The sequence below is a fragment of the Genypterus blacodes genome, unplaced genomic scaffold (genome assembly GCF_046128005.1).
Source record: "Genypterus blacodes isolate CSIRO-AG114 ecotype Tasmania unplaced genomic scaffold, CSIRO-AGI_Gbla_v1 ptg000062l_1, whole genome shotgun sequence".
Lineage (NCBI taxonomy): Eukaryota > Metazoa > Chordata > Actinopteri > Ophidiiformes > Ophidiidae > Genypterus > Genypterus blacodes.
The window spans coordinates 843367-865000 of record NW_027466874.1 but is presented as its reverse complement, the minus strand read 5'-3'; the positions used below and the strand labels follow the sequence as shown (position 1 = coordinate 865000).

Below are 21634 nucleotides of genomic sequence, written 5' to 3'. Positions count from 1 at the left end.
GAATGATGCTGAACACCACAGCAGGCCACAGCAGGTCAATGCTTCAGCTTCTGGGCTCGCTAGGGAATTCCCACAAAGTTGTTTTTAGCAACTAAAGGTTTATTGATATTTCTTTGCAATTACGTAGTGATAATACAGAGGACAAGTTGACAAGTGTATGGAAATTTAACAACAAAATGTCACAATTTTCAGGGCATTTCTTCCAAACTCGGTCCCTGACATTGCGTTTTTGTTGGTTGTGTCATTCTGGTGTTGCCCCAAAAAGTGTTTTCTCTGACCTTTGACCCTGAAACATATGAGCATGTTGTGGAGATGTGTATGCAAGAAAAATAGTAAATAGATTATAAAGCGCATAAGCATTGGAAGCAATAGCAGAGTTATGAAAGGTTCCAATCTAAGGACCGTGGGTCTAAAATGACCGAGTAAGTGAAGGGAAATATCTCTAACATGCATCTTAGATAAACAATGTCACTCATCTAGTTTGGACATCATTTCCCTAACACCTGAATAAAAATTTGATTAAATTTGCAAAATCGCCAATGAACCACTTTAAATACCTTTGACCTAAAAGGTGTCATTCTCACTCTTATACACTTATAAGGTGCTTTCAATGAGTCCTCCTAAGAAATTACAGTTTCATACGCAAAGTTATGCTTTTATTTGCTTCATCTGTATCTGTTAATGTAATGCACAACGACAGTGCTGCAGTAAAAAGGTCCTCTGTGATGTTTGTCCTGCTGTGTTTTGTGTTGGCATTGTATTAGACTTCATTTTACTCAGGCCTTCTCTTTAGATAGTGTGGTCAGATTGAGTTCCTGAAAATTATGTACTGTACAACATCCACATTTCTGTCATGTCCAAAGTGAAATCTGACAGATCATGTGAAAGAGTGCAGTAGTTCTTCATTAGACGTAATGAAGAACCCCAAAATGGAAACTCTACAACCTCAAACTGCCGCCTTTGATGTGACCTTTCTGCCCCCCCCCCCCCAACAGCGCCATGTCCGGACTCAGCAGCATCAACCAGAAGGCCATGATCCTGCAGGGCCAGTGCCAGGAGTACCTGAAGAAAGCTGAATACGCCCTGCACACCGTGAGTCATGTTGTGTCTCATCTCTTGCCTGTTGTTGCCTGGTTTCCCCCTGCAGGGCTGATCTGGACTTGTTCAGGCCGTGACTCATTCAGAGCGTTTTCAATGCAGAATCAAAGCATTGAATGAGCTGGTTTGCTTCTAAACCTTTAATGACTCGATGTTAAGTCTTCTTCCTGGATGATGGAGGCGACGGTTATTTGTTATTAACTTTTCCATCCATATATTTTGGCCAGTCGATTCATTTTGGGCAGGTTGTAATTAGACAGGCTGATTCAGGATGGAGCTCAGCTTAGATCGATAAATAAAAGAGCATTTTGTTTGCCTGTTGGGTTTGTTTTTGGAGTTGACGCTTGTGCACATTTTCACCTTCCATGGATCCACTGATAGCTTAGAGTTGTTAGGTTAAGTTAAGCAAACATTTACTTCATGTTACACACTCCACCTCTTCAGGGCCCTCAGCTGCTGCATGGGGGTGATTCCTCCTCTGTAAAGTTCACAGAAAGTGTCAAACATGCCCTGCTTTGGTGTGACTTATGGTAGTTTTTCAGCTGTTTGTTTGCTTTGATCTTTCTTTTCACCTGCATGACTGAAATTTGTGGAATATTTGGACTGGTTCATAAATTGTTCAAACTTATAATAATCCCATTAAGTCAACAAATTAGCCATTGTGGATAAATACCTGCCCATAGGACTCATTATATAATTATAGACATATTACTCAAATTACTCTCTACTGTAGTCCCATTGTTTAAAGCTGATGTGTATGTGTGTGTCGGGGTCTCGGGGTGCACACTGCGACCTTTAGACTCTCACATCTGCCCAAACATGTTCAGCTGGAGCCGATTTGGCCGTAGATGGTGACATCATATCAAAAGTGGAGGACTCCTTTTGTCAGAAGGACATTGTGTTTTGAATGTTACCTTCATGTCTCGCAGGGCGGCGCACCAGGAGATGTGGAGCGCTTCATGACCATGGCCAAGCAGACCATCGATGAGCTGAAGAACTGTGCTGTGGACCTGAAACAGCTGGGACAACCTGCTGACAATGTAGTGAGAACGTAAGAAACACACTTCTCCATGTGATCCTGTAATACGTCTTTGTGTGTCTCTGTAGAGCCTAAATGTCCTTTATCTCCCGCTGATCCCTCTGTTTAGTTTGGAGATTTGCAGAGATCAGCTGAAGGGAGTCCACATGGCCTACACTGGGTCCCTCCACAGGAGGAGGAGCACCAGGGTGAGCTCTGGAGGCTGGGAGGAGGCTGGGAAGAGCTTCCAAGAGGCCGTAGGCTGGATCGGACAGCAGAAGGTGAGCGCACACATGCCACACACACACATACACACACAAGTACACCAGAACAAAGCAGGAGCGCCTGCTGGGATGCTCCTATCTGTCTTTCACAGGAGCGGGACAATCGTGTTCTCACTTAAACCTAAAACTCCCAGCTAGGTTTGGGGTGTGATTCTCACTCCAAACCAGTGGGTGGCAGCAGATCCACCAACCCAAACACCACCTTGTCAACTGCCATGTAGTGAAGGAAATAGAATAATAATAATGAGTGTGTGATGTAGTTACGCTGCTCAGGTTCACGTCCTCTTAAACAACTGAATCTCTCAGTCCGAACATGTCTTCCAATAATGTGCAGCTTCTTCTGGAAAACCCACTGGCTGTCAACATCCTTACCAGTAACAGGGAAAAGTCGCTCCCTCGCTCATCCCAAAATGTCCAGGCCTCTGTTCTCACACGAGTCTATCCAGGAATGTTACGAGCATTCTGCTTCACAGCTACAATCTCACATGCTGCCGTCCTGGACTACAGCCGGAACCTTTGACTAGAGAGCACATGTGAAAGGGACCTGCGAGTCCAGCTAGTGGGTCTCAACTAGGTTCACATTTAAGTGTATCACCAATTTAATAAAGATAAAGCAATGACTGATTTGTCAGCGTTCAGGTGCAACATGAAGCTTTGGCTGCATGTCGGTGGCTGTGACTCATGGGGTTCATCTTTTGAGAGTACACAGTGAAATCGTTAATCACTACCAAACTGACAGAGCTCACTAAACCAGACTGGTTAAACGCACTAATGCATCTGCACTGTGCTACAGGCCAAATACTGTCATGGAGTTTAAGCAGGGACTTCACAACATTCCTCCACTAAGCACTGCCAAGACGCCTGATATGGGGCGTGGAGGTAAACTGTCAGTCATGACAGTAAATGCCAGACATTTCGGGAAAAGAAAGAAGAACAAACAAACACTCAGACAGGTGAATTTGGGACGAACGAGCGGTGACATAGAAATGAAAAGGTGGTTGTGATCTGCCATCTCCTGCTGGAAGATTCCTGAGATGTTTGCCCTGAGGTTGTTCTCCACAGAAGTGTAGAGAATATTCTTGATCCACCATGCTTCTCTGCCTCCCCCTGCTGGTGGCTGGAAGCACATGACACATAAGTGCAGTTTCCCCTCTTTGGTTCAGAACAAATCCGTTTTTTTGCGTTTATTAAATATGATTTTGTCTATGTGTGTGTGTGTGTGTGTGTGTGTGTGTGTGTGTGTGTGTGTGTTTCAGCGTCTGATTGAAACAGGTTTGTGGGGAGACGATCTTGCAACCATTGAGCAGCAGCTCGCATCCCACCAGAAGTTTCACAACTCCATCCAGAGGAGCCATGAGGTGGACAGAGCGACGGACGAACTGGTGGGTTTTCTCCATTCAAGTATAGGATATGTACTAGAAATGAGTAAATGCTGATCAAAAGTGGTTTTAGCAGGTTTTGACAGATGACAGATGTTGGGTGGAGGACGATTTTAACCCTCTGTCCCTTTATTTGTCCACAGACTAAGAAAGGAGACAAGGGAAACCTTCACGCTCTGGAGCAGGAATGGGACAGTCTACAGGTGAAGAACACAGATAAACATCATCTGGTGTGTTTCCCGTTAAACTGTAGATCTGGTCTTTAAGCTTCTCCATCTTATCCTGTGGTAGAAATTGTCGTTCGGCCGAACTGAGCACCTCCGGGAGCTCCAGCAGCTCATTCAGGACATGTCCAGAGAGATCATGTGGGTGAACGACAGAGAGGAGGAGGAGCTCATCTTTGACTGGGGAGACAAGAACATCGACCAGTACGTCCCCAGGAAGCAGGAGAGCTACTCGGTCAGTAAGAACAGAATCTTCGCTGTGGAGATGGAAACAGGAAAGATTTTGATTCATTTTCTTTCCTAATGCACTGGAAGATCATTAAGCGGAAGAAATTTATGTAATATTCTGTTTAAAAAATTAAAAAACTAAATTAACTTTTAATCAATGCTCCTAAAATATTTCGATGTAAAAACTTTTATTTAATTATTATGATTTGTCAGATTGTTGTCATTTTGGAATATTCAAATATACATTTTATTCATTATTTAAGTCAGAATAATATAATTAAATTTTAATTTGGCAAATGTATTAATCACTTTTTTGTTGACTTACATTTTCACACTTAATTAATTGAAATCATATTTTATTTAATAAAATGATCATAACCATAATCACATTTTGAAGGAATTATTATTTGATTTATCATTTACCATAACTATCCTACCAAATAAAACATGTAATTGATCGAGTGCTGCTCTCTGGAATCCAAACAGCTTCATCAGCCAGTGAACCTAAATTACACTGATGCTTCTAATTATGCTGAATGTCACAATGAAGCATCAATCATCTGTTTGGATCAGCCGACACCAAACCACAGAGCCACAGAGTTCCTCCAACTGCACTCAGAGGAGCTCTGCTTCTTTCTTAACCTTCTTCTTCTTCTGCAACAGAAACTGATGAGCGCCTTGGAGCTCAAAGAGAAAGACCTGAACAAGCTGAAGAGCAAAGTGGAGCTTGTCCTGAAGAACAACCACCCGGCCGCAGACAAGATCGAGGTGCAGACCAAACCTGAAAGTCTGACCTTTCCCTTTATTCATCTGCTGTTCTTGTTAGGTCTTCATTGTTTTTGTTTGTGTTCCAGGCTTACATGGACACTCTGCAGACTCAGTGGAGCTGGCTGCTTCAGATCACCAAATGCATCGGCACTCATCTGAAGGAGAATGCAGCTTACAGCCAGGTAACCCCAAACACACACACACACACACACACACACACACACACACACACACGCAAACGCAAACACTTATTATTGGATTATTATTGTTTAATATCTTTAAAGCTGCCCAGAATAAATACAGTTTCCATAGTTAGTTTGCTGCTTTTTATTTTCCCTTATGTTGATGGTGAAATTGTGTACTATAATTGTGTTAGACATTGTCAGTGTCCAGGACACAGTGTGTTTTTACTCACATAAATTACATTAGATGTCCCATGATTTGGCTGATATCATACATCAGCCCCAGTGTGAGCCTGCAGAAAACACAGTGTGTTATACTGAAGCTTACTGGATTTTTAATCTCACTCTTTCATGCAATTTTCACGAATTTTCTCTTTGTTTGTGGTGCAGTTTTTCAAGGAGGCCAATGAGACGTACAGCAAACTGCAGAAGGAGCATGAGACGGTGCGCAAGAAGTTCTCCTGTAATAAGGAGACCAATCTGGAGGAACTGCTGGAGCTCCTCAGTGGGCTGGAGGTCAGAGATGGATTTAAGTCATGCTGGACTAACATTTACGACAAACATCTTCACTCTCCTCCTTACTTACCTCTTAGTTGAATATTTTAGTCTTATATGAATTTGTTAGTGGGCCTTTGTGCAATATTTTAAAATCCTTCTTTCTTCACCTATTCTGATTGTTTGTGAAATCTCATTGATGAGTTGAAGAAATCCTTGTCCATTAAAACTCACCTAACTTAGTATTTTGATGAACTTCAATAGTTTTATATTTGAATCTGGTCGAAGTTTTGGTTTCAGACACTCTTTGTTTAAGGCTGCTGGACAATTTCCTCTTCCTCCTCATTCATCTTCTGTCTCTTTATCAAATGTCATTCATCCTCAAAACCGGGTTTCTGTTTCATCTCCAGAAAGAGAAGCAGAGAATCATGGAGAACAAGCGGCAGGTCCATCACCTGGTCTGTGCATCAAAGAACATCGTGAGGCTGAAGCCCAGAAACCCAGAGGAGAGGAGCAGCAGCACCATTATCGTCAAGGCTCTGTGTGACTTCAAACAGGACCAGGTCAGACCACATCACACACACACACACACACACACACACACACACACACACACACACTTGTCATTTACATTCACACTAAACAGACATCATTTGTGCCATTATCTGTTCGTCACCACTCAAAAAGTTCCAGTTTGAGTTTTGAAAACAGTTGAGATACTAAACCCATATTTTCATGAAGGAACAGCCCCCATAATCACTCATCAAACATTATGACATCATGCTGTATGAAGAAACATAAACAGACTCCTCGTTTATTCATCATGATCATGTGGTTGAACTCCACAGAAGACGATCAGTAAGGGCAACGAGGGCATCCTGAAGGATAACTCTCAGCGCAGTAAGTGGAGTGTGACGGGTCCTGGAGGCCTGGATATGTTGGTGCCCTCCGTGTGCCTGCTGGTACCGCCGCCCAACCCCCTCAGCATCAGCATGGCCAGCAAGTGAGACACGCACGCCTGCACTCGCTTTGGACCAACATCTAGGGCTGAAACTTTCTGTGAGTTAAAGTTTGTCAAATTCTTGTTTTGTCAAAAGGAACGAGCAGTACTATGAGGCCATCCTGTCCATTTGGAATCAGCTGTACATCAATGTTAAGAGTCTGATCGCCTGGCAGTACTGTGTCCTCGATATCAGACACATCAACTCCCTCACCATCTCCATGGTGAGTCACTACGTTCACACACACATACACACACACAGAGCGTTCAGAGGTGGCTAAGGATCACATAGTCTAGATCTCTTACAGTAAATTTTTGCAGATTTATTCTATTTTCAATCACATTATGCTGTTTAGATAACGATGCATTGTCACTGTTTTAATGTGTATGCAAATGAAGTGTTATGACAAATATACCAATATTTCTCAATTTGTCTTTGATGATATACGTGTTTTCTATTGTTGCGGAGACCTGAATCGTAAGCTTTTGTCCTTTGTGTGTGTGTGTGTGTGTGTTCAGCTGGCCCGAATGCGTCCTGAGGAGTACCGCCAGATTATCAAGAACCTTGAGACTCACTTTGCAGAATTCAAGCTGAGCTCTCACGGCTCTCAGATGTTTGTCGATGAGGACAAGAGGAGCATTGAGAACCAGTTCAACGGAGCTCAGGCCCACTATGACCAACTGGTGGTGCAGCTGCCTACTTATGGTCTGTAGAATGTTTTATAATGACATACTATTCATACCTTACATGGACAAAAGTTAATAGACACCCCTTGTGGTGGCGGAGGAGTAATCGGGGGCTGTTTAATGGGATGATCCCTGGACTTCTATTAATAATGATTCTTACAATAAAGTAGTTGTTTGGGGCAGTTATAATAAATGTTCCCCTTCTCCCTTGTAGTTGTTCAACAAGGACAAATTGAAGCACAGCAAGCCCAGCAACAACGCCAGCAGCAGGTGATCATTATACAGCAGCAAAACGCTGAAATGGAAGCGAGGAGGGCTGAAGAGGCGAGGTGGGCTGAAGAAGGCAGGAGGGCTGAAGAGGCGAGGAGGGCTGAAGAGGCGAGGAGGGCTGAAGAGGCGAGGAGGGTTGAAGAAGCGAGGAGGGCTGAAGAAGCGAGGAGGGCTGAAGAAGAAAGACGGAAGGCGGAAGCCAGAAAACTAGCTGAGAAGAAGACGGAAGTGAAGGTGGTTAACAAAGAGACTTTGATCAGGAAGGAGGTAGTGAAAGTGAACAAGGCTGAGCCAATCAAGAAGAAGGTGGAGACCTCCACCTCCTCAGCATTTATCCCTAGCTCCTCCTCCCATTCAACCTCTTCCCGCAGTCTGTCAGAGCTACACGCACTCAGACTGAGGCTGGAGGCATCAGAGGGCCTGCTGAGTCAGCACGTTCACATCTGCCTGGGAGACGACGGCGTGCACGACTGTGGCCTCAAGCTCACACAGTTAGAGGTAATACACTCGCCTGAACACACACACACAATGTCTGTGTGTGTGCTTCCCTAGATCTATATCAGACGGTGGCTGAACAAGCTGCACAGGTGACTTCCTTATGGTATCTGACTTTGACCTTGTTGCTCATCCTACATAGAGAATCATCCACTCACAAGTGTCTCTTAACACAAGTACTTCCCTCCTGCTCCGTTGTCAGTTATTGTGCACCGGAGTAATACCTCTTTATGCTTAATGTAATTGGTTACACATCTGTTATCTGAGAGCTGACCATTATTTGACTGCGCAGACGGTGCAGCGTGATGTGGACGCCATACGTGAGGAGTACCAACGTCTGAGGGATCGCATCCTGAGGGAGCTGGAGGAGATAAGCGATGCTGACAAAGTCCAGTTCCTCCGCAGTGAGCTTGGGGTCATCAACCAAAGACTGGGCAGCCTGGAGAGCAGCTCCTCATCTTACCTGCAGAGGTGAGCCTTCATGAGTATCCTCTGTATAGAAGTGGGAAGAAGCTCAATACACACACTCTACTCTACGCAACTACTTCTCTTAAGTACAGCTTTGGTACATCTTTGAAGAACTGGTACTTCGGAATTTCAGTTTTGGGACATTTTACGCTTTGTATTGTAGTTGTACCTCATGTATGTTCCTCTATTCCGCTCTCAGGTTGCGGGCTCTAAGGGACATGCTGGAGAGCGTGGCTCGGGCTGAGGACATAGTAAAAGTTCATGAGGCCAGATTGACAGAGAAGGAGACCACCTCTCTGTCACCCAGTGAGGTGGAGGAGTATATGGACACCTTAAAGGTATTATATGAGACATGCTGCATATTCGTACAACTGATCCAGTCGCAGGTTCTGGAAAGGTTTTCAAATTCCTATAATTCATGTGCCTTGTTTTGTGTAGAAAATTAAGTTGGAGTTGGATCTGAAGAAGGATGTTCTTGCCTCCATGGAGGCGGAGCTTGCCAAGGCAAGTCACTGGAACAGCCAGATGGGGGCGTCCTTCCACAGGTGTGACATGATGCTGTCCAAATACACAGAGCTGGTCAGCCTGCTGTCAGACCGCTGGAGACGAATCCAGGGACAGATTGACACCAGGTAGGTTAAACATGCACTTCCTGTATGTGTTACTATAAAGACACACTGGACTGTTCCTCTTTCAGGATGTTTACATGGCCACTATACTACTCTACACAGAGGCATTTAATAGGATTCCATAGAACTCCCTTCAATCACAAAGACTGTTACTCAGAGAACACAATTGCCAATTTATGCCAACCCCAATGTGTAATGCTTAAATTATACATGCAAAATTATTTATTTCTTTAATTTGAGTAAGTGCACGTAAATATGTGCAAATTCAGAAAATATATTCTTGTATTAGCCCTGATCTCATGTCTGGTTCGCAGCTTCACTGCTGGCTGTATTTTATGGTTTCCCTGTGTTTGCCTCACTCAGACTGCAGGACCTGCAGTTGTATCTGCCACAGCTGCAGCATTATCAACAGACCAGCACCTCCCTCAGTCAGTGGATCGATGCCACGCGGAAATGCCAGGATGCCCTGCAGGCTACCAAGATCGAGAGCGTCCAGGCTCTGAAAGATCACATTAACAATCAGAAGGTGTCCTGCTCAGCCCTTCGTTGATTGACTTACCTACCATGTAACCCAGGAGACATTTACAGTATTATGTTCTGTGTTGGTATTGAGCATCTAAGCTTTGTTCTCTTTGTGTCACTGTTCTCAAGACCCTGAACACAGAAATCAAAGGTAGGAGGCAGACAGTGGACAGTGTGCTGAAGGACAATGAGGCCTGCGTGAGCTCTATCAAGGTAGAAGGACCTACAGTACATACACACAGCGGTATACCGGCTTAGTCCAAACTCAACATAAAGGTCATTTCGTTTAACGTTTATCATTTTGTTTGTCTGCAGGACTATGAGACAGACCTCAACTCCTACACGTCTGGATTGGAGACTCTGCTGAACATCCCTATCAAGAGGACCATGCTGAAGTCTCCGTCCATGGAACTGAATCAGGAGGTAATAACACTTGGCAGCATTTTAAGTTAAGTTGTTTGTCTCTTCTGTCCTTAGTAAAGGTTTGGTTCGCTCAAAAAAAAAAAATCGACTTCCCCTCACCAATGTCCATGCCAAGCCATGCAGAAAGGTTTGGTTTATCCTGAGTAACTATGATATCCGGTTGTAAGTCATTCAAAGAAATCATGGTGACAACACAACACCATGCTGAGTATGAGCCATGATCATTTCAGCTCATTCATCAAACTGCCTTTATTTACCTTTAATTAGCACACAAGTGTTATTTTAAATCAGAACGTCAAATCAGAAAATGGAAACTTACATAAAGTGGCTAATCGACTGAGTGGCCTACATGTCATTTTTATTGTTCTGTGTCAACCAAATACACTCTAAATATCACCAACATCATTTTGGATGAAGTGTCAAATGCTCTTTTCTAGTGCTTTGTTTTATGAATGGTGCGTAAAGATGCTGATTTGGGGCGAACCAACCCTATAAAACTCTGAAAGAATTACTGTCATGTGATATGACTTCTGAACCCGACCCGTCCCTTCACTGACCTGATGTATGAGTTTGTTGTGTATTTGTCTCAGGCTACACAACTACAGACTCGTTACATGGAGCTGCTGACTTGGTCTGGTGACTATTCAAAATACTTGGGAGAGCTACTCAAAAACATGGAGGAACTTAAGGTACTCAAACTGAGATGCGACTTTTGAACATTATTTAAATATGAGGTAATTTCATTGATCTAGTGACAGTGAAACCAACTAAAAATCATTTAGAAACCGTACATGGTGTTGATATTAAAGGTCCACATTGCACATCAAAAATGACTTTGGAAGTAGCTCATCGTTGGTCTGTCTCTTCCAGATTCGCAACACTAGAATTGAGCTGTTGGAAGAAGAGTTACGCCAGTTGAAAGGTGATGCTAAAGACCGCAACGACAAGAACAAATCTCTGGAACAGTCCATTGCCCGATACAAGCTGGAGCTGTCCCAGTCCCAGGACCAGCTTCTGTCGATAGAGGAGGTGAAGAGAAGTGCAGCTCTGCAGTGCAGTGCCAGCAAGGAGAGTCTTGACTCCACTCATGGTCGGCTGGCAGACCTCAGCGATCAGGTGGCTCGTCTCAACTACTTAATTGAAGAAGAGAAAAGGAAGAGGCGGCTGGCGGAGGAGCGCTACACCCAGCAGCAGGAGGAGTATGATATAGTGCTGAGGAAGAGACAGAGAGAGCTGGAGACAGTCAGCTGGGCCAAGGTGGAGGTGGAGAAGACTGTGTCAGATAAGGAGAACGAGATTGAACAGCTGCGTCGGCAGCTGGCTGACGGAGCATCAAGGATGAAGGATCTGCAGAAAGATATTTCTAAGGTAAGGAGCCAATGCTGTGCGGAGATCAATAATTTGAAAGTCAGCTACGAATCCCATATCAACTCCAGCCACACAGACATCCAGAGGCTGGCAGCCGAGAAGGAGGATCACACTTCAGAGCTCAAATTGCAATGTGAAAGGATGGAGGCAGAGAGGAGGGATCTGGAGGAGGAGCTGAGGAGGCTCAGACTGTCTATCAACCAAGCCGAGGAGCAAAGGAAGAGTGCAGAGGAAGAGGCTCGTGCTCAACGCTCCGTAATCACTGAGGAAGGACACAGGAGGAGAGAACTGGAAGATGAAATGGAGGCCTTAATCAGGCTGAGAGAGGAGGAAAGCATCCAGCATAGGGTGGAGCTCACTGATGTCATGAAGAGTCTAGAGGAGAAGAATGAACAGCTGGTCTACCTCACACACAGTCTAGAAGAGGAGACCCGCAGGAGGAGAACTGTGGAGGAAGGCCAGGGTGTGCTAGAACAGACTTTAGCTCAGCTGCAGATCAAATTAACAAGTTCATCCACAGCTGTGACCCAGGTGAAGGAGTATGAAGACGAGCTTGAACGGTTACGCTTGGAGGTGGAGAGGGAGAGCCGCGATCGAAGTAGATCTGAACAGAATGGTGCCAGGTTACAGGGGCGCCTCAAGGACCTTCAAGATGTGCGAGATGGGCTGGAGAGCCAGGTGGAGAATCTGAGGAAAACCAGTCAAGAGGAAGCAATGAGAAGAAGACATGCAGAAACAGAGCTGGAAAAGAGCACCATGTCTATGATGGAGTACACAAGTACCATCACAGCACTACGCCAGAGTCAAGACCAGGCCAACACTTCAGGAATGAGAGGTGAAGAGGAGCGTCAGAAGTTGCATGAAGAACTAGAGAGAAGCCTAAGGCAAAACAAGACATCTACAGAGCATGTGACACAGCTGACCTCTGAGCTGAAGGCCCTCCAGCAGCAACTCCTGCAGGAGCAGGCTCGAGTCAGAGAAGCGAACCTCCGCAACGAGGGCCTTAACAAAACAATAGAAGAGAAGAGTAAAGTGCTGAATGTGAGCTCTACTGAGCTGCAAAGCCTGAAGGAACTGAAAGAGAAGCAGACCACAGAGAAGCTGAGACTGGAAGAGCAGCTAAGGACCATACAACATGAAAAAGAGGAGCTCTTAAGATCCCAACAGGGGGGTAACGATGAGCTGTCTGCCCAAATTACTGCCTTGGAGTTGCAGCTGCAGGCCAATGCCCGCAACAATGTGGACTACCAAAACCTGATCTCAGAGCTTTCCTCAGAGCGGGAGAAACTCAAGACGGAGATTGAGAAAACACAAAAGCTGGCCATCGAGGTACATGGACCTTTACCTCTCCTGGACTGTCTTTCCAAATCAGGGTCCAAACAATTAAATTGTAGCTATCTTTAGACAAGCCTTTTCCTTGCATGCTGGAACCTCTGTTTATCCCCTGTAGATGCCTTCTCCACTCTGATTTGAACACATACTTCTGTATGTGTTCAAATGCATTTGCATGTCAGTATTGCATGTCATGTCATGCAAACACAATCTGTACCTCTCTGCCTACCACCCTACCAAACCCACTGCCTCCGCTGCAATAATTGGCAGTCTGCATGCTTTTTTGCCTTTGCCGTCAATGACATCATCGTCAATGGTCCTCTGAATAATAATCATGGTTCATCATCTTGTTGTCGCCTCTTGGATGATCTTTAATTTCACAACACACACGCACAATCTGCACTTTAAAAAACAGCAAATATCTTACATTAAAAACTTCAAAATACCTCCAGTTTCTTCAAACAAAATGATGTACCTTTTCTTTGAGAACAGTAATGTTGATTGGCCTCATCTCTCCCTAACAGTGCTGTTTTGCATATTGTGCAGATTGGGCACTATAGTGGTCTGAGTTATTGTAATTGTTTTAATAGTTAACCTGCATGTTTTTTTTTCACGTTGTGCTGTAAACACTAATGTTGATGTAGTAACTTTACCAATGTGTGCAAGATTGGGAAGGTTGATATTATTTATAAATATTTTATGATATTTGCCTATTCTGTTTAATCTGAAATCTGCCCATGTAATGCTGCTATATGTAAACTGTTACTTCCCAATCTTGTAAGTCCTGTTTTTCACGTTTTCTCATTAGATTTTGCAGTCTTCATATTCGTATTGCATCAGACTACACACAGACTCGCTATGTTCTACTGACTGTAGTGGAATAAGGCTGAAAGTTGGCCCAGTGTTTTGGCTCACAGTATGATCACGCCTAAACATTAATAATCTGCTTTGAATAGTTTAATAACTGTGATTTCAGTGACCAGTGAGTACACTGATTGAATAGTATTGTTGTGCTATTTTGGAGTGAATTCGATTTTTCACAACATCACTTGTGTGAATCTGTGGGTCAATATATTGGATCATACTTCAGCATTGTGCGGCTTGTGCAGTTTTTCCTACTTGATTAATGAACAGTTTTTGGGAGGGAATGCAATCCTATTTGATCAGTTATTATACTTCTGCTATTTTCCTCCAGTGTCATTTGTATGATTGTAGATTGGGATGTTGCAAACATTAGTATTTGTTTGTAGAAAAGTTTGAGTTTACTGACTTTTGTGTCTTTGTTCTCTTTTCTTTCTTTCATCTTTATCTTTCTCTATATTTTCCTGCAGACAACCATGTCGATGCAGTCCTCACAATCCCAGTACAGTGAGTTGGTGAGCGAGAGAGACACTCTGCTGTTGAGACTGCAGTCATCAGGACAGGACAATGATCGTATACAGAGGCTAGAGGATGAACTGCATCGCATTAAACTGTCCCTGGAATCTGAGCTGCGCAATAAGAAGCTTCTACAGGAAGAAAATGAGAGGGTAAAGAAGAATGTAGGTTACTGGAAGGACCAAAGTGAGAGTAAGCAGGGCTTGGTTAGGCAGCATGATTCTGAAAAGGAGCGTCTTGAGAGGGAAAAGCTCTCCCTGAAAAGTGAGATTGAGAGGCTGATGAGGGAATTGAAGGAGCTAGAGGAGACCTATAAAAGTAAGCTAGCAACCCTCCAAAAAGAATTGAGAGAAGTGACAATTATCAGACAAACAATGGAGACCGAGCTGAAGACTCAGAGAGAGCCCCCAACCATAGACCCTTCCACTGTGGTCTTTGATGGTGTTCGCAAAACTGTCACAGCACAACAGTTGCTTGAATGTGGTGTCTTGGAAAAACCAACTGTTAACCACCTTGTGCAGGGGCATACAACTGTCCCCCAGGTATCTGCAGACAATAAGGTCAGTCTTAAAGGGACAGGCCCAATAGCTGGGGTGATACTTGAAAGTCCAAATGATAGAGGGTCCTTTACTGGACCCCAACGCAAACTGACTTTGACAGAAGCCAAGAGAGAGAATCTCCTGCCACCAGATAGTGCTGACCTGCTATTGGATGCTCAAGCTGCCACAGGCCACATCATTGACCCCAGAACCAATCGCAAGTTTACAGTCGAGGAGGCATGTGATCAAGGTATAATTGATGAAGCAGATCGAAAAAGATTACTGGCAGCAGAAGCTGCAGCTGTAGGATACAAGAGTCCTGGTACAAACAAACCCCTTTCAGTATTTCAGGCCATGAAGAAGCGTCTGATTGACAGGAATACAGCACTACGTCTGCTTCAAGCCCAGGAGTCTGTGGGGGGCATTTTAGATCCCGCCCTCAGTGTGTTCCTCACAAAAGACAAAGCCATTGAGCGCAATCTAATTGATGAGGACATGTATCGTGCTTTAAATCAGAGGCCTGAGGTTTATCTGGACCCTGAAAGTGAGCAGGGTGTCACTTATATGGCAGTGAAGAGAGCCTGTAAGATAGAGCCAGAAACAGGTCTTCTGCTTCTCTCTGTCCCAGAGAAGATAGACCCCTCCAAACTGGTTTTTGATGGAGTTCGCAAACCAGTCACGGCTAAGGATTTGCTTGACTGTGGTGTCCTGGACAAGCCATTGTTCAACCAACTAGAAAGAGGGAATAAAACAGTATCAGAGGTTTCTCTTGACAAAAACATTAGTCTGAAGGGGACTGGGCCTATTGCTGGGGTAATAGCTAGTCGTCAAGGCAAAATGTCATTACCAGAAGCCAAGAAACAGAAGGTCCTATCACCAGAATGTGTAGATTTCCTCCTTGATGCTCAGGCTGCCACAGGCCACATCATTGACCCCAAAACTAACCAAAGGCTTACAGTTGACGAGGCTTGTAACCAAGGAATGGTGGATATTAGGAATCGAGATAGACTGCTAGCAGCAGAGGCTGCTGCTGTGGGCTACTGGGACCCTAAAACTGGCAAGCATCTGTCAGTATTTGAGGCCATGAAAAGCGGACTAATTGACAGAAAGACTGGCGTACGCCTATTGCAGGCCCAGGAGTCTGTAGGTGGAATTCTAGATCCGATTCTCAGTGTCTTCCTGCCCAGAGACACAGCTATAAAGCGCAACCTTTTGGATGAAAACCTTTGTCGTGCTCTAAATCAGAGTCCTGAGTGTTATCCTGATCCAGAAAACGAGCAGAACACCACTTATGGAGTTTTGAAGAAAAGATGTAAGACAGAGCCTCATACAGGCATGCTACTTCTCCCAGTTTCTGAGAAGCTAGATCCGTCTAAATTGCTATTCGATGGTGTCCGAAAGCCAGTGACAGCAGAGCAGTTGTTTGAGTGTGGCGTCCTGGACAAGCTAACATTTGACCAGCTATTAAAAGGGGAGAGAACAATCCAGGAGGTGTCTGAGGCCAAGAAGGTCTATTTGAAAGGAGTTGGACCCATTGCTGGAGTGGCAGCAGGACCAAAAGGCAAAATGTCTTTGTCAGAAGCCAAGAAACAGAAGCTCATGTCCCCGGATAGTGCAAATTTGCTACTTGATGCTCAAGCTGCCACAGGCCACATCATTGACCTCAGAACAAATGAAAAACTGACTGTAGGGGAGGCATTTGCCAGAGGAGTGATAGATGACAGTGATCGAGACAGACTGCTAGCTGCAGAGTCTGCTGCAGTGGGCTACAGAGATTTTAGCACAGTAAGGCCACTCTCAGTGTTTGAAGCCATTAAGCAGGGACATGTTGACAAGAAGACTGGGTTACGCTTCCTGCAGGCACAAGAATCTGTGGGGGGAATTCTAGATCCCACTCTTAGTGTATTTCTCCCTAAAGACACAGCAATAAAGCGCAACCTTTTGGATGAAAACCTCTCTCATGAGCTAAGCAAGAATCCAAAGTGTTATGTTGACCCAGACACTGAGCATGATGTCAGCTATGCAGATTTGAAGGAAAGATCTAAAACGGAGTACACGGGCCTGCATCTTCTGCCAATCTCTGAAAAGATAGATCCCTCCAAACTGATCTTTGATGGAGTCCGTAAGCCAGTCACAGCACAACAGTTGTTTGAGTGTGGAGTTCTAGACAAGCAAACATTTGATCAGTTACTGAAAGGGGTGAAAACTGTCCAACAAGTATCTGCAGAAATTAAGATCAATCTAAAGGGTTCTGGGCCAATTGCTGGAGTGGCAGCTGGACCAAAAGGCAAAATGTCTTTGTCAGAAGCTAAAAAACAGAAACTTGTGTCTCCAGAGAATGCAGATCTGCTCCTGGATGCCCAAGCTGCCACAGGCCACATCATTGACCCGATAACCAATGATAAACTGACAGTGGATGAAGCATATTATAAAGGAGTGGTAGACAGGAAAGACCAAGAGAGATTGCTTGCAGCAGAGGCTGCTTCTGTGGGCTACACAGATTCTAGCACGGCTAAACCTCTCTCAGTATTTGAAGCCATGCAGAAGGTAATTATAGACCGGAAGACTGGGATACGTCTACTGCAGGCCCAGGAATCTGTGGGGGGCATTCTAGATCCCGTCCTGAGTGTGTTTCTTCCTAAAGACACAGCTATAAAGCGCAACCTTTTGGATGAAAACCTCTCTCGTGATCTTAACCGGAATCCAAAATGTTACATTGACCCAGAAACAGATCTTGAGTCCAGCTATGGGGCTTTGAAGAAAAAATGCATCACAAACCTAAACACAGGCTTGCTACTTATGCCAATCTCTGAAAAGAAAGATCCCTCCAAACTGATCTTTGATGGAGTCCGAAAGCCAGTCACAGCACAGCAGTTACTTGATTGTGGGGTCTTGGACAAAACAACATTTAACAAACTTGTGAAGGGGGAGACAACTGTTTCAGATGTGTCTGTGGACAAGAAGGTCTTTCTGAAAGGGACAGGATCGATTTCTGGTGTGGCAGCTGGACCTCTGGGAAAAATGTCCTTCACAGAGGCAAAGAAACAGAAAATTATGTCTTCTGACAGCGCTGACCTGTTACTGGCTGCTCAGGCTGCAACAGGTCACATCATTGACCTGAGAAGTAATCAGAAGTTAACAGTAGAGGAAGCCTATGCCAAGAGAGTGATAGATAAGGAGGATGAACAAAAGCTGCTGGCAGCTGAGGTTGCTGCTGTGGGTTACAGAGACCCTCATACAGGCAAACTCCTGTCAGCAGGCCAGGCCATGAGGAAGGGATTGATTGACAAAGACACCGCTGTACGAATGCTTCAAGCTCAAGAATCTGTGGGAGGTATTTTGGACCCCACTCTCGGTGTATTCCTGCCCAAAGACATTGCTATGGATCGTGATCTTATAGATCAGGATTTGTTCAAGACCCTGAATCAGTTTCCTGAGTGCTACATAGACCCAGACACTCACCAAGCTACTAGCTATGTGTCTCTGAAGAAAAAATGCAAAGCAGATCTAAGCACAGGCCTTTTGCTTCTCCCTGCACCAAGAAAGCCACTAACCGTTCAGGGCCTCAGGGGGCAGGTGTCAGTTATTGATCTGGTTGATGCTAATCTTCTGGAACGGTCTGATATGGATCAACTGAGAGAGGGCAAACTGACGAGCAAGGATATTGAACATCGCCTGCATTCCTATCTGAGGGGTTCTGCCTGCATAGCAGGGGTCCATGATGAGGCCAGTGAAAAGGTCATGCCAATCTATCAGGCAATGAAAGAAGGGCTGCTGCGACCTGGGACGACTTTGGAACTGCTCGAGGCCCAGGCTGCCTCTGGCTTTTTAGTTGATCCTGTGAACAACCTTTACCTGACGGTTAGTGATGCCTACAATAAAGGACTGTTTGGACCAGAGTTCAAGGACAAACTACTTTCAGCGGAGAGGGCTGTGACAGGCTACAAATTGCCTGGAACAGACAAGATTATCTCGCTCTTCCAGGCCATCGACAGAGGTCTTATTGAGAGGGGTCATGGTATTCGTTTACTAGAGGCCCAGATTGCCAGCGGTGGTATCATTGATCCCAAACACAGCCACCGTATTGATGTGGACATGGCCTATAAAAGAGGTTACTTTGATGAAAAAATGAACAAGATCCTGACAGATGAAGCAGCAGATACTAAGGGCTTCTTTGACCCTAACACAGAAGAAAACCTGACTTATCTGGAGCTTAAGAAACGCTGTTTTGCAGATGAAAAGACTGGCCTGATGTTATTGCCCATCATTGACCACCAAAAGCGAGAGTCTACTCAGAAGAATACTCTGAGAAAGACGAGAGTTGTAATTGTGGATCCAGACACGAACAAAGAGATGACTGTACGTGAAGCATATGACAAAGGGTACATTGACTATGATACCTACGTGGAGCTTGCGGGACAGGAGTGTGAGTGGGAAGAGATCACAATCACTGATCCAGATGGTACAACACGGTTTCTTATCATTGACAGGAAGAGTGGCAAAGAGTACGACATCAGCGCGCTGCTGGAGCGAGGGGTCATTGAAAAATCAGTTTTTGACAAGTACCGCTCACATACCATCACTCTTCATCAGTTTGCGGATATCATTGCCAAAAAGACCAAACATACTACAACAGCAACTTTATCATCATCATCCTCAACTTCAAGATCCTCAGCCACTGGTTTACCATCTTCAGTGACATCAGTCTCATCATCTTCAGTGTCATCTGTTCCATCTTCAGTGACATCAATCTCATCATCTTCAGTGTCATCTGTTCCATCTTCACTGACATCATCGTCAAAAGGCTCATCATCTTATCAGAGTTCATCATCCACTGTCTCCAAAATGACCACATCAAAAACTTCCGCAGTCAGAGACAAGCATTCCTCAGTCATCAGCACTCGAAACGAAGCTGACCCCTTGAAACACCATTCCAGCGTTTCTATCACTCTCACCACCCCTCCTGAAGCAGTGGGTGAACAGAATCCTGTGGGGGCCATCTTTGACACAGACAGCCTAGAGAAGATATCTATCATGGAGGCTCTAGATCGTGGTTTGGTGGATTCTATCACTGCCCAAAGACTGCTGGAGGCCCAGGCCTGCACCGGAGGATTTATTGATCCATCAGATGGCCGTAGGCTAAGCATGCAAGAAGCCACTCTTGTGGGTATAGTAACTGAAGACATGGCCACCAAGCTCAAGCCTGCACAGAAAGCCTACAATGGCTTTGAGGATGTCAAAACCAAGAGGAAGATGTCTGTTGCACAGGCCATGAGGGAGATGTGGTTACCATATGATGCAGGCCAGAGGTTCATGGAATTCCAGTTTGTTACAGGAGGGCTTTATGACCCAGATCTGGACTGTAGAAGAACCATTGAAGATGCTCTGAAAATGGGCTGGCTGGATGAAAGAGCAGCTAATAAGCTCCAAGATGTCAGACACCACATTAAGAACCTTATGTGCCCTAAGAGCAAACTTAAGATCTCTTACAAGGAGGCGCTTGACAATTGCATGGTGGAGGCAAGCACAGGCGTGAAAATGCTGCAGGCATCATCCATGTCCTCTAAAGGTATCAGCAGTCCCTACAACGTCTCCTCTGCCCCAGGGTCCAGCTCAGGCTCCAGGTCCGGTTCACAGCGGGGCTCTCGCAGAGGCAGTGTGGACCAAGGCTTCCCTTCGTCATCACTAACCTCTCGCTACAGTAACGTTACTGTCACCTCCATCTCCAGGTCCACAGATTAATACATTTATAAGTCAAGAGAAGAAATATCCTGTAAACAATTCTTTCATTGCAAATGAATCAACGTTTGTCAGAAAGGCATTGTGTACAAGGCCAAAATCCATTGCAGATTTAATATTTGAGGCTTCAGTATCCGTATATTTTTAACAAACACTTCATAGTTCAAAATGAAAAACATCTTACAATATTGTAGTGATAATGAGCTGAAGTATTTATGAAATAAATCTATGGTGTTTGGTTTGAATATAGTGCATGTAACAAAGTCATGTTGCTAGGCTGACAACATGATTGCCATTTTATTGTTTCTCTACAAGTATTTCAGACATTTTCCAAAATCTTAGTAGACCATGATTTCTTTTTAAGCTTTGCTCTTTAGCAACATAATGGTGTTATGTTTACAATAGTTTGACTGCAGTAATTGCTTATGTGCCTACTTTATGCGGGAGCGGATGCAAGGTTGGGTCATCTTTAATGCTTTTCATATGTTTCACTACCATTTTATACAGAATCTGTTGTTAACCTTCAAGCTTCAGTTTTGTAACAATTGCTCAAGATTTCAAAATAAAAGTTAAGTGTTCCTTTATGTGGCCTTCGAATTTATGATTGTTGAGGTATTCATGCTTACTCCTATGCATAAACAATACATTTGTTTGTAGGAAATCACAGATATTCCTCCTTTTTTTAGTGTCAGCTTCAACTTGAAGGGGCTTTAGATCAAAAGAAAAACACAATTTAGCTTCTTTCTTTCTTTTTTTACAATATATCCTCAATATCAAAGTTTGGAACATTTGCGTTAATTGAAGAAATAATGGTACTATGGTGGACCAAACAAGTTTTGTATGTAGTTTAAGTTTTTTTAAATTTGCTTTATTTCTCTAGTGAATTTAGATGTCTTTTTGCATATTGGCCTTACCTGTGCAATCTGAGTCAGCGTTGACTTGTTATAAAAGCAGTACAGTTTCTTCTGACGTGAGAATGTCTTACTGTATTATCATAACGTCTAAAAAAAAAAAAAAGAAGGGTTATAGTTCAATTACCTGCCCGGAGATGGGGGGTATTTTTCCTTTAATGGTCACAATGGTCATATCTTCACACAGTAAAATACCTT

The 21634-nt window shown here is 44.2% G+C and overlaps 1 protein-coding gene across 2 annotated transcripts in view; it reads left to right on the top strand.

The window, feature by feature from the left end:
* dspb (desmoplakin b) overlaps positions 1 to 21107 on the top strand; it is a 22677-nt gene extending 1570 nt beyond the window's left edge. Inside the window, exons 2-24 of one of the 2 annotated variants that reach the window (XM_076154429.1) lie at positions 996 to 1092; positions 2028 to 2149; positions 2247 to 2397; positions 3657 to 3782; positions 3923 to 3982; positions 4071 to 4238; positions 4895 to 4999; positions 5086 to 5181; positions 5572 to 5697; positions 6087 to 6239; positions 6525 to 6679; positions 6774 to 6900; positions 7196 to 7382; positions 7578 to 8131; positions 8421 to 8599; positions 8796 to 8934; positions 9035 to 9228; positions 9589 to 9751; positions 9877 to 9960; positions 10063 to 10170; positions 10761 to 10859; positions 11041 to 12867; positions 14202 to 21107. In XM_076154429.1, coding sequence (XP_076010544.1) covers positions 996 to 1092; positions 2028 to 2149; positions 2247 to 2397; positions 3657 to 3782; positions 3923 to 3982; positions 4071 to 4238; positions 4895 to 4999; positions 5086 to 5181; positions 5572 to 5697; positions 6087 to 6239; positions 6525 to 6679; positions 6774 to 6900; positions 7196 to 7382; positions 7578 to 8131; positions 8421 to 8599; positions 8796 to 8934; positions 9035 to 9228; positions 9589 to 9751; positions 9877 to 9960; positions 10063 to 10170; positions 10761 to 10859; positions 11041 to 12867; positions 14202 to 20528 — 11347 coding nt within the window. In that variant the 3' untranslated portion in view covers positions 20529 to 21107. The remainder of the gene's footprint in view (positions 1 to 995; positions 1093 to 2027; positions 2150 to 2246; positions 2398 to 3656; positions 3783 to 3922; positions 3983 to 4070; positions 4239 to 4894; positions 5000 to 5085; positions 5182 to 5571; positions 5698 to 6086; positions 6240 to 6524; positions 6680 to 6773; positions 6901 to 7195; positions 7383 to 7577; positions 8132 to 8420; positions 8600 to 8795; positions 8935 to 9034; positions 9229 to 9588; positions 9752 to 9876; positions 9961 to 10062; positions 10171 to 10760; positions 10860 to 11040; positions 12868 to 14201) is intronic. The other variant, XM_076154430.1, reaches the window with a different exon arrangement.
* Positions 21108 to 21634: the final 527 nt, after the last annotated feature.